At 39.2% G+C, this 11,716-nt stretch overlaps 2 protein-coding genes across 2 annotated transcripts; one reads left to right on the forward strand and one right to left on the reverse strand.

Moving 5' to 3' along the window:
* The first annotated feature begins 1,270 nt into the window (after positions 1–1,270).
* Positions 1,271–5,421, forward strand: LOC110773210 (MATE efflux family protein). Its single transcript, XM_021977712.2, has 4 exons — positions 1,271–1,740; positions 1,964–2,098; positions 2,225–3,100; positions 4,518–5,421. The coding sequence occupies exons 2-4, from the start codon at positions 2,045–2,047 to the stop codon at positions 5,103–5,105; spliced, it is 1,518 nt and encodes a 505-aa protein (XP_021833404.1). The 5' UTR covers positions 1,271–1,740; positions 1,964–2,044; the 3' UTR covers positions 5,106–5,421.
* A 2,657-nt stretch (positions 5,422–8,078) lies between these two features.
* On the reverse strand, positions 8,079–10,133 carry LOC110773209 (Ubiquitin carboxyl-terminal hydrolase family protein). Its single transcript, XM_021977711.2, has one exon. The coding sequence runs from the start codon at positions 10,041–10,043 to the stop codon at positions 8,193–8,195; it is 1,851 nt and encodes a 616-aa protein (XP_021833403.1). The 5' UTR covers positions 10,044–10,133; the 3' UTR covers positions 8,079–8,192.
* Positions 10,134–11,716: the final 1,583 nt, after the last annotated feature.

Raw genomic sequence — 11,716 nt, forward strand, 5'->3', positions numbered from 1 at the left:
GGATATAGCCCTCACTTGGAGATAGCCTAAGGCCATCTTTAGGTGGGGAGGGCTATATTTAGTCTCGGGCTACATTTAGCCCTCTAAAAATGATTTTATAAGAAATAGTGTCAGGATACACTCTAAAAATGATTTTCTAAAAAGGCTCTTGGGCCCCATCCAATTATTTAGTTCGGGTTGGCCAAAGGGGCGCATGTGGTCCTCATTTTAGGAATTGGCCCTTTATGTAGTCCTCCTTTTTTTTAGGTGGGATTTCATTTAGTCTGGGGCTCACTTGGGACACGTCATGCGAAGTTGGTGGGTCCACATAAGCTTTTAACGGAGGTCCTGACAGATTAATTAACGGATGTATTAAATCGGTACGGAATTAAACATTATATATGCGACTGAGACGAAAAAACCTTCATGTATCAGAGGTTGAAACTCGGAAAACTTTATATTAGTAAAATAAAAATTACCCTAAATTTTATTTTTATGAAGAATCCAAACAAGTGGAATTGGTGTACGTTAATTTAGAGATTCAAGCTTATTTCCCTCTTTCAAAATGCATGATAAAAGCGGAATGAGAAATTCATTAAGATATGGAAAGATTTCAATTGAACTCACGGTTATTAGTGGGCCATGTTGCATGGAATGGTGATTGAAAACAAGAATCTCGCATATTACCTTTTTTTGGGTTTACTTGAGTTTGTATAAAATTGAAAATAGTAAATAATGTTGAAAGTATTATTTTGGTTTTGGCTGAAGAATGGCGTAGTTGAATATTCAATATTGTATCCTTGTGATGAATATAGGCTAAAGTCTTTTGTCACATGTATAGAATAGACTGCCGGGAACTTTTTTTTTTTTTTTTTTTGGGTCGAAAGACTGCAGGAAACATAATTGCATTGATTTTGTTATTTGGATACAAGCGATATTGGGAGAGGGGAGAATTGAACCTAAGATCTTCGATGTAAGAATAAATACTCTTAACCAATTGAACTAGAAACATTTACATTATTTTTATCAGAGTAGGTAAATAAGAGCCAAAAAAACAAAATAAAACAAAAAAAATTAGAAGAGGATTTTGGATACAAGCGATATTGGGAGAGGAGAGAATCGAACCTAAGATCTTCGATGTAAGAATAAATACTCTACAAACATGTACATCATTTTTATCAAAGTAGGTAAATAAGATACAAAAAAATAAAAGAAAACAAAAAAAATTAAAGAGGGTTGAGCCAAACATTTATCTCTCCACGAACGTTTTCCCTCTCTGTCTCTGTCTCTCTCCTCTTCAATTCTCTGCCATTAACGAGGGGTTCTTTTCTGGAAAAAAAATAATTATTACGAAAATGCCTCTCTGGCTCCGCCTCTCACTCTCATCACTCTGTTCTCGTATCGCTTTTTCTCCCTTGCAAAGAAAGCGTTATGTTTCTCTCTCCTCCTCTGCCTTTAAACCCACCCAGGCCTATATATATCTGTACATAGCCGCCAATAGCCCTGAGCTGTGTTTTGCTTTTCCTCACTCACTGAAATTTCATATCAAGCAAATAAAAAGAAAAAAAAGCAACCCCCAACTTTGTACTATGCTTTCTTTCTATTGACTTCTGAGTTTACTCCTTAATAACTGTCCTCTTGCCTTTTCTGCTTCTCTCATTATTTGATTGTTGCCTCTGCATTTTAAGCCTTTACCTTTTCTGCTTCTCAGTCCTTGCCTTACTCTTTGGGCTGGAAAGATATAGAAGAAGCTAACAAAAAGTGAGTTCTCTTTTTCTCCACAATCTTTTGGTTTCTTATCTGATTCTTGCTCTGATTGATTCACCAAGTAAAGGGTACCACTTCAAATTTTGGGGGCCTTGCTTTTGATCACTCTAAGCTAAAGAAAGGCCTCATTTTTATTGGGTTCCATTTCTTTTTTGTTGGGTTGGGTGAGTTTCATGCCATGTTCCAACTGGTTGATACAACTTTTTTCTTTTTGAAGATCACTTGACATATATATTAGGTAGGAGGAGTCACCAATATCTCCTTCAGACCATTTTATTGGTCATCAAAGAAAACAAAAATGGCAGATAAATACCCTGATATTTGTTCCCACAAAGTCCCTTCTGCTTCACAGGTACTAATTTAATCAACCCATATCCTAAATTTTCATTTTTCACATCTGTTTATACATATCATGTCTGTTTTTGCTGCCTCTAGTGCTCTCTTTTGCTTGAAAAAAACATTAATTTGAACTTTACAGGTATTAGAAGAACTAAGAGAACTATGGGGCATGGCTTTTCCCATAACAGCCATGAACTGTTTGGTTTTTGTCCGAGCTGTGGTTTCAGTCCTATTTCTAGGCAGGCTTGGAAGCCTAGAGCTAGCAGGAGGTGCCCTCTCCATAGGCTTCACCAACATCACTGGCTACTCTGTGTTGGTGGGTCTTGCCTCAGGCCTAGAACCTGTTTGTAGCCAAGCCTATGGGAACAAAAATTGGGAGCTTCTCACTCTGTCCCTTCAAAGAATGGTCCTGATCCTTCTCTTGGCAATAATACCCATCAGCCTCTTATGGCTCAATCTTGAAACAATCATGGTGTTCATGGGACAAGACAAAGCAATCACATCAATGGCTGCCACTTACTGTTTGTATTCCATCCCAGACTTGTTAACAAACACAGTTTTGCAGCCTTTGAGGGTTTTTTTGAGGTCACAGAAAGTGACCAAGCCAATGATGTACTGTTCAATGATAGCTGTGGCCTTCCACGTGCCATTGAACTGGGTTTTGGTGGAGGTGATGGGGCTTGGAGTGCCAGGAGTGGCCATGGCGTCGGTGCTGACTAACCTGAACATGGTGGTGCTGATGGCAGCGTACGTGTGGTGGGGATGGAGGCAGGGGGAGATGAGATGGACGGCTGGGATTGGAGATTTGTGTGGTGGGATTGGACCACTGTTGAAGTTGGCAGTGCCAAGCTGCTTGGGCATATGTTTGGAGTGGTGGTGGTATGAGATTGTGATTGTGATGGCTGGTTATTTGCCAAATCCTACTGTCGCTGTGGCCGCCACTGGGATTCTTATTCAGACCACTAGCATGATGTACACTGTCCCCATGGCCCTTGCTGGCTGTGTTTCTGCCAGGGTAAGTTCTCTTCCCTAATAATTATTCTCTCTCTCTCTTTTATTATTACTTGGCTAATTTGGAGCAATCATCCTTCAACTACGAACACACTTTCGTGCTTAAACTCCAAAAATAGTTGCGTTCATCCGCAAATTACTAAAAAAATTAGCAGAATTGACGGAAAGGTCACTAGTGCAACGCATAACTTAATTCGAGGACAATAACAACTATTTTTGTTGTTTAAAAATAAAAATGTAACTCGAGGTATGAGATCATTGCTATAATTTAGCCTATTATTATTTAAGGGGCTTATTTGTTTTGGCCGTTACACAATCATATGTTAGTGGCCTTTCCGGGCTCCTTGTATCATAAGGAGCCCAAAAAGGAAAACATAAAACTTCTTGTTCGAAATTAATTATATACCGTTAGACTTATGCTACTAGCAACTAACTCTTAGTTTAGTGAATTTTTTTTCTTTAAAACGTTGAAAAATATCGCAAGTTGAATCTCCGATAGGATTCTAGTGCTATAGCTGCTATTTTATACATGATTTATTAGGTATAGAGACTCATTTGTGATGAAAATGTTGTCCTACTATAGTCTTTTAGGATGAGTAAACATGCTGAATGGTCCCCCTATAAACACACATATTTTTGTATAGCAACATTGCCAAGACAAAAGTAGAATAAATTCTTCGGTTTTCGAGTTGCAATTATTTGGTTTTTTTTTTAAAATTAGCAAGTCTTCATCTAAACCAACAAATAAATAAAACAAAGAAAATAGGAAAGTAGAAAGAAAAAAGAAATGCATATATTCCAAATCTCGAAGTGGAAATTAATAAAAGTTTTATGGGGAGATATGCTTTCAATCTGTTTGCGGGATTGCATCACTTATATGCAACCAGATAGGTCACACTTGTAATGTGACAGGACAAACTTGGTATAGGACACGCAAGTACCTGTTAAATTTACTCTCAATTGCTCCTTTAACATAAAGAGCTCCCCCACCACTTCTATGACGAATCCATTCAACCAACAAAAGAAAGTGAACCAGCCAACAGCCCATTTCTCAGACACATGTTTACTATTCATAGGCCCAGTACAATATCTGGGATTCTGGGACCCATCAAATATGAAAACGCAGATTTCAGTGGTAATTAATGATCACAATTTCGTTGAGGAGACAATGACATTCTTGTCAGTGAGTGCTTGGAGCAGTAGCACGTGCGCGTGTGTGGATAACTCTCGGCTGTTGGTGCAGTGAAGCTTACACTTGCATCAATAGTTGCACGCAGGTTGACGCGTGCACGACTCTCAGCTATTAATAGCTGAGAGTCGAACGCACATTTACAGACTGTAGCTAGCAAAATTCTGCCTGTTATGTATTTGCTTCACTAATACAATGTTTCTATGTTTCAATGTTCGCGTATATTTTGCAGGTTGGGAATGAGCTTGGTTCGGGCAACCCGTACAGGGCCAAGCTAGCAGCCATGGTAGCATTGGGATGTGCATTTGTGATTGGCATCGTCAATGTGACATGGACGGTGATTCTTAGAGAGAGGTGGGCTGGCCTGTTCACCAAGGACGAGCTGGTCAAAATCTTGGTTGCATCAGTTATGCCAATTATGGGGCTTTGTGAGTTAGGCAACTGCCCTCAAACTACTGGCTGTGGCATCCTACGTGGCACAGCGCGCCCGGCCGTGGGTGCCCGTATCAATTTGGTCTCTTTCTATTTTGTGGGCACTCCAGTCGCGGTCGGGCTAGCCTTCTTGCTCAAGGTAGGGTTTGGAGGGCTTTGGTTTGGCCTTTTATCTGCTCAGGCGGCTTGTGCTGTGTCTATTCTCTATGTTGTGCTGGTCAAGACTGATTGGGAGGCTGAGGCTTTGAAGGCCAAGATGCTCACAGGCTTGGAGATGGGGGTTTGCAATGGGGTGAAAGAGAAAGGCCATCAAAATGATGAGGAAAACAGGTTGTTGATGCATGGAGATGGCAATAACAATAATAATATAGATGATGAGATTTTTTAGGCTTATGTGGGGATGGGTTTCGATGTGTTTTGACTTTTTTGATGTGACCGGCCTTATGGGGCTCTCTGCTTTTGTTGTGTAGTTGCTTTAATTACTTTTTTTTTGGTTTAGGATGAAGGGGCATGCGTGGATTTTTGTGTTTTGGCTTTGTGTGAGAGCTGCCTTTTAATTAGTTTTCATGGGCACTGCCATATGGGTCTCCTGTTTTGTCGCTAGGGACAGTGTCACTCTCCAGGGTCCAGGCAAGTGTATGGCATGGTACTTCAAAGAAAGATATTTAATATGAGGGTTTAGGGCCAGGCATGCCTATATTTAATATTCAGACCAAAAAGAAAATATTCAAAATGGCCAGGCATGCATTCAGAATTCAAAAATGACTATGACTAACTTCTACGCCTAAAGAAGAATATTTTGTAACTTTTAAGCAAAAATAGTTTTGTATCAAGTATAAAAGTTACAAAATTTCCTTTTTTAGGCCTAAAAGTTAGAGCATCTCCAACCGAATGCAAGGCCCAACTTAATGAGAAATTATTAAGTGATACGGTATCATCACGTCAGCTGGTGATATTCCTACTCAAAATCTGCCACGCATCTTTTTTGAAAAGAAAATTAAATTTTTTTCACTGTTGGACTTTGTCTTCCAACTTTACCCTTAATAAAATAAAATAAAATTTGAAAAAACAGGAAAAAGAAAACAAGAAGATTGTAGCAGTTTCCCTTATTCGCAATCTGCCTACCTTGCACTGTTGCCCCTTGGCTGTAGTCCCCCTCTAATAATATCAACATCAAACATACCTTTCTTTCACTAGTGGGTTGTCATCATAGGAGATTTTGAAGATTTTTGTTTTATGTTTCATGATTTTCAAGATTTGTGTTTTCTTATACGTTTAACTTTTTACCAAGAATGGGAGGCACGGAAAGGCCGGGTGGGTGGCGAGGGAGGAGGGAAGACGACTGGGTGGCGAGGGAGATGCAAAGATAGCTAGGTGGCGTCGATAGCACAGGGAAGACGGGGGAGAGGGGTTAGGGTAATTAATGTTGAAGGGTAAACTTGTAAGAAAAAGTCCAGGTGTAAATTCTTTTTAATTTTCTTTTCAAAAAGGACACATGGCAGATCTTGAGTGGGAGTATCATCAGCAGAGGTGGTGATACCATATCACTGTATAATTTCTCCAACTTAACACCTTATGTTTGTTGATTAATTAATGTCCATTAATAAATCTTCAATTAATCCTAATAAATTGACCTAAATCACCTTTAATGTTTTTCCCAAATCTTAACCTAATTGGTGTGTGATTCAATGTTCTAATTAGCAAGTATGGGTGGTTGCGGTTCGATTACCCCAACTTTTCAATGAAACGGTGAACCATATTGTAGTATAGTAAAAAGACGAAACATGAACCGACTGACATAAGAGTTTGCTTATGCTTAAAAATACTGTTGAAATAAGCAGAACTTTTTATCATTGGCAATGATTCTTTAACTCATATACGGAGAGAATGAACTTTATTATTAAAAATAAACCAATACAATCCACAATCCTCCTAAAGCACAATTAATCAACTAAATAGTTGATTGCAAGTTAGAGATTATCTCGGCTAACCCACTAATAACAACATAACAAAATTACCAACACAATCGATGAGTTTGCAATACTAATTGAAACCCATGTTCCTACTAGATAAAGTTTAATTATTTACTAATTAAGTTATATTAATTCACTAAATATTCAAATGATATTTTTTTAAGGTTGAGATTTAAAAAAAAAAACAATAGAGGGAATTTCAAGAGATTGGCGGAGAATACACTTCATTAGTAATACATTCAAAGCCTAGGTGAGTCCCACATATATATATATATATATATATATATATAGAGAGAGAGAGAGAGAGAGAGAGAGAGAGAGAGAGAGAGAGAGAGAGGAATAACAAAAAGATAAAAATAAAAATAAAAAGAAAAGAAAAAGAGAGGAGATAAGAGAGAAGAGAGAAGGATCAATCTAAATGATGAAGTCCTAGCCTCTTTTAGTTAATATAAAATAATTATAAGTATTTATTTTAATAATTAATTAAATTATATTGTGGTTTGTGGTATACTGCATTATTTGGATATGCGGAACCACAACCGCAACTGTATTTTGCGGTTTCGTGATAAGTCGGTTTAGATGCGGTAAAACCTCGATTGGTATTTGCGATTTTTCAATTTTTCGGTCTAAAATGCAAGCCCTATTAGCAAGGTAGTTAACAATTGGAACTCTTCCTCTTGGATTGTGAATTAGAGCTCCGTCTTAAGTCTCCCCTAACTAAGCAATGACCCTATTACTGTTAATCCTGTGGGCTTCCACAACTTCAGGCTCTCTCAACAACAAAGCAACTAGACTAGACAAAAATAAAAATCAACGGCCCAAGGTGAGTCCAAGGCCCAAAATTAGAACGAAAAACTATCAGCTTCGATTAATAAGAGGGAAAATGATGTCGTTTTGATCCACTGCCAACCAAGAAGAAAAGATCTAAGGGCCATACTTTTCAGTGCACCAGCCAAGAACAAAAAAGAACAAACAGTGAATGAAGTACTTCTTATGAAACTGCATTTCACTTCAATAAGAAACAAGTCATAGTTTAGAATGATTTACGTTTATGCGAATTCGTTACGCATATGCCCCATCAACTTTGGGGTCTGTCCTATGTTGCCCCCTGAAAAATTGAATCACATTGCCCCCTAGATAATGACTCCCTGCATACCTATGCAGATTCATGATATTTACTACCGATTCGTTGTCTTCGTATGATTCCTTCGGAAACAAGGTTGTGGATCTCATAGATTATCAAACAGGCAACAATTTCCGAATCACATTTCTACTTACGTTTGTTTGGTAATAAAATGCTTTCGCATCTGTGCTCTTACTTTCTTAACCAATCCATCTGTCATTTCTTTGATTGTATGAGTAAGCACGTATGCATGTATGCATCCAAATGCAAAGCCAAAATCAATCACAAAATTACTAAGCAGGCAAGTATAATATTTCCGAGCTCATAACAAGGGAACATCTAGAACTTGAGACAAACCTATCAAAATGTTGCAGAAAAATTAGCTGAATCTTTTCTCAACACTAGTCTTCTCGCCTGGTAATGACCTCCCCTTGCTTTGAGAGAAATTCGATCTCTCTCTTGAAATTGGACGGATATTATGCCTAACATCAGTTCTTGTTCTTCTAGAAGTGTCTGAAGAGACCGCATCCCTGCTCTTACCAGGGTGTTCTCCACCTGCCCTTCCCCTTTGAGCATTTCTAAAAGGTGCTTTCACATCGAAATCAGATTTCCTATCTCTTCTTCCACCTGACCTTCCTCCTTCAACATTTCTGGAAGGTGTTTTCCCATTAAAATCAGAGTTTCTAGCTTTTCTTCCATCTGATGTTCCTATTTCAGCATTTCTGGAAGGTGTTTTCCCATTAAAATCAGAGTTTCTAGCTTTTCTTCCACCTGATGTTCCTCTTTCAGCATTTCTGGAAGGTGTTTTCCCATCAAAATGAGATTTCCTACCTCTCCTTCCTCTGTTATTAATACCACGTTTTTCAATGCTTGTCTCACTCTGATCTTCATCCTCTTCATCACTGTCATCGTCATACAAAAATTCAGTATCAGATGAATCACGCAACTCGCCTTCCTGCTCTTCCTCACTTTCATCGTCCTCCTCTCCTTCGCCTTTTCCTTTAGGAACATCAACTACTGCCTTCTTTTCTTGAGTACTTCCACCGGGCACACTTATCATTTTACCATCTTCCTTTACTGTGTTCATGAGGTGAATATACTGGCTTCTCATATTCATTAATTGATGATTCTCAATAATCGTACCCCTCTTATATCCCTCTCTCAAAACAACAGTATAAGTTCCTATCTTGTTTGACAAATAAAATATACCTGGATGGTGAAGCAATGCTTGCTTAAACCTCGACCGAAGACCCAAATGTTCTCCAAGACACAGCAAATTCTCCCTGTCTGTCTTCTTGGGAACCAAAACATGCAGAAGCTCGTGCAGAATTGCTACCACCCACTTATCTGATTCGTCACTCTTAGACGAAAGATGAGCTGCATTTTCATATGGAGACACATAAGGCAACTTCTGCCACTCATCAATCCACTTCTTCAACTTCTTATCCATCTCAAAACCTCTGGAGAACTGCATAGGAAAAACACATTGCTCTTCCTCCTTAGAAGGCGAATCCCCGCTCAATGCCCTCTTCTTCTTAGCTGAAGCCTTCTTCTCCTTAGCTGCAGCGTTCTTCTCGAAAACCGAAGTTGCCATTTCATTTCTCCAACATACCAACTCCAAATCCCGCAAATCCTTCGACCCAGATGCCGAATTTTTGCCAACAACAATATTAAAATAGTCCGGATACTCAGAGACTAAGCTTTTCTGATAATCATGAGGAAGACCCAGATCCCATTTCAAGTGTTCGATGACATTTAGCGGCAATTTATTGGTTCTTACCAGCATCAAGAGCTTCAAAAGCCGGTCAGCGACATCCTGCCTGTAGCTCTCACTCTGATACATCAGCTCCTCCTCGGCGTCGAGATCGAGCACTTGGCCAGTGAGCCGGACATGAGGCTGGATTGCGCCGCCACCGGTAAGGAACTCCTCGAAAATCGAAGGGTATTTGCGGATGAAATCGATGGGGCGCGTGGGTATCATAAGGGATTCTCTGTTTTGGGCGATGATGGAAATGGGGAGGGACTTGGACGGCTCTGATTTGATGAAATTCTTGATGTTGACCATTGGCCTGAGGTTCTTCTCCCTCTCGACGGCGTGGTCGAGGCCTCGATCTCGGACCCATTTGGTGGTGGCGTCTACGAAGAAGGTTCTGTGGCGGCTATGGCTGTGGTGGGAGGACTGAGAGTGTGGTTTTGGGAGAGAGCGAAAGGTGAAGTAAATGGGAGACATCGATTCGTCGCTCTTTGTGAACTAGGAGGGCGAGGGTTTAAGGAGGGTTTTGCATTGTTTACTCTACTTCATGAGTTTCCAGTGCACCTTTTTAGTTTTTTTTCTTTCTAATTTTAATCTAAGGCGTGTATGTGATTTTTAAAAAATTATTTTGAGATAAATAAATTTTGTGCATTCAATTAACACTTTTAAACAATCTAAATAAGTCTCGTGGTATTTTATTAAGGTTATTAGGATTTTTAAAAGAGACTGTGGTATTCAATCAAGACTTTAAACAAGTAACAAAAAGTCTCATGGTATTCAAAAACTTGCTAACTTCCTTTGTAAGACTTTTTAATGGGAGGTATAAATACCAAACTCGATCTCAAATCCCACCCTAATCCATCAGATTTTTCAAGTGGGATTTTTTGTTCTCTGCTGGAAAAGATGAACAAACATGCTTATCAAAATTTCTCCGAAGCTAGATTTTCTCGGAAGCTAGGTTTTCAGTTGAAACTATACAAGCAATGCAATCGATTGTTGTCTCTCTCTCCAACTATCTAATAAGACCCACTAACCACGTCTTCTATTGGTTTCTCAAAAGCTACAATTCTTGGGCTTTGGCTATACGAAATGCTTCTTCCACCCCCAAAAAAAGCTTTACACATATACTCTCAAAAGCACAGTAAATCTGTTCCTTTTGATAGTTTTTCCATGCTCTGTACGCTAAAATCATGTACCCAAATAAGGAACCATGAAATCATTCAACACCTTGATTCCCATATAATCAAACTTGGGTTTGGTAATCATGTGTATGTGGCCACTTCCCTCCTCCACGCGTGTTGTTGTTGTTTCGTTTGTGGATGCCTGTGTACTATTCGATGAAATGCCTGAGACGAACACTTCACGTGGAACACGACGATTGCAGGGTATTTGAGGTTGGTGAATGTAGAGAGACACGTTTGGTTTATGAGGAAATGCCACTGAGAGATGTTGCATCATGGTCTGCCATGATCACTGCGCATGTGTACAATGGCAATGAAGACCATCTTTCGGGATAGGGTCATGGATGAAAGTTTAAAACCTGACCAAGTGACTGTAGGCTCAGTTTTTCGGGTTGACTCTCAAAGTTCCCACCCATTTCTTGGATTGGTGTCTTGTGCACAATTTGGGTGGTGGGTTGTGTGAATCTTCACATTTTAAATTCATGAACTCTGAGTAGTTTCTGAAACAGTTCTGGGGTTTCGAGAAAGCCCTTTCATTTATAAACTTGGAGGGAGCTATATATATACTTGTCATGTTTGGTAGTGCAAAAGTGGCTTGAAATTGTCCTATTGAGATTGTATGATTGAGCTTGAAGCATCCTTCGGAAATATAGTATGAGGTTTGGTATAGATGGGTAGGCCATTGGTTTTTGAGATCTTTGAAGAACCAGCTACAAGTTGTTTTGATAGGAATATGCAGTTCAATTTGGTTCAAGATACAGAAGAAAAACATTGGGTATTCACATGTGGGCTTGAGTTATGAAACTGCCATTGCAGGGCACCATTGGAAGATTGTAACTTTAGCTTTTTCTAATATAAGCATTCTTCATCTTGTTTTCAATATGAGTGCACTTTGGAGTCTTGGGGTAGTAGAAAAGTTGGGGCCTCTAGGTCTCGGGTGGAATATTATTTGCAATACACACCTATTTT

This window comes from Prunus avium, chromosome 8 (assembly GCF_965620075.1).
Source record: "Prunus avium chromosome 8, drPruAviu1.hap1.1, whole genome shotgun sequence".
In the NCBI taxonomy this organism is placed as follows: domain Eukaryota; kingdom Viridiplantae; phylum Streptophyta; class Magnoliopsida; order Rosales; family Rosaceae; genus Prunus; species Prunus avium.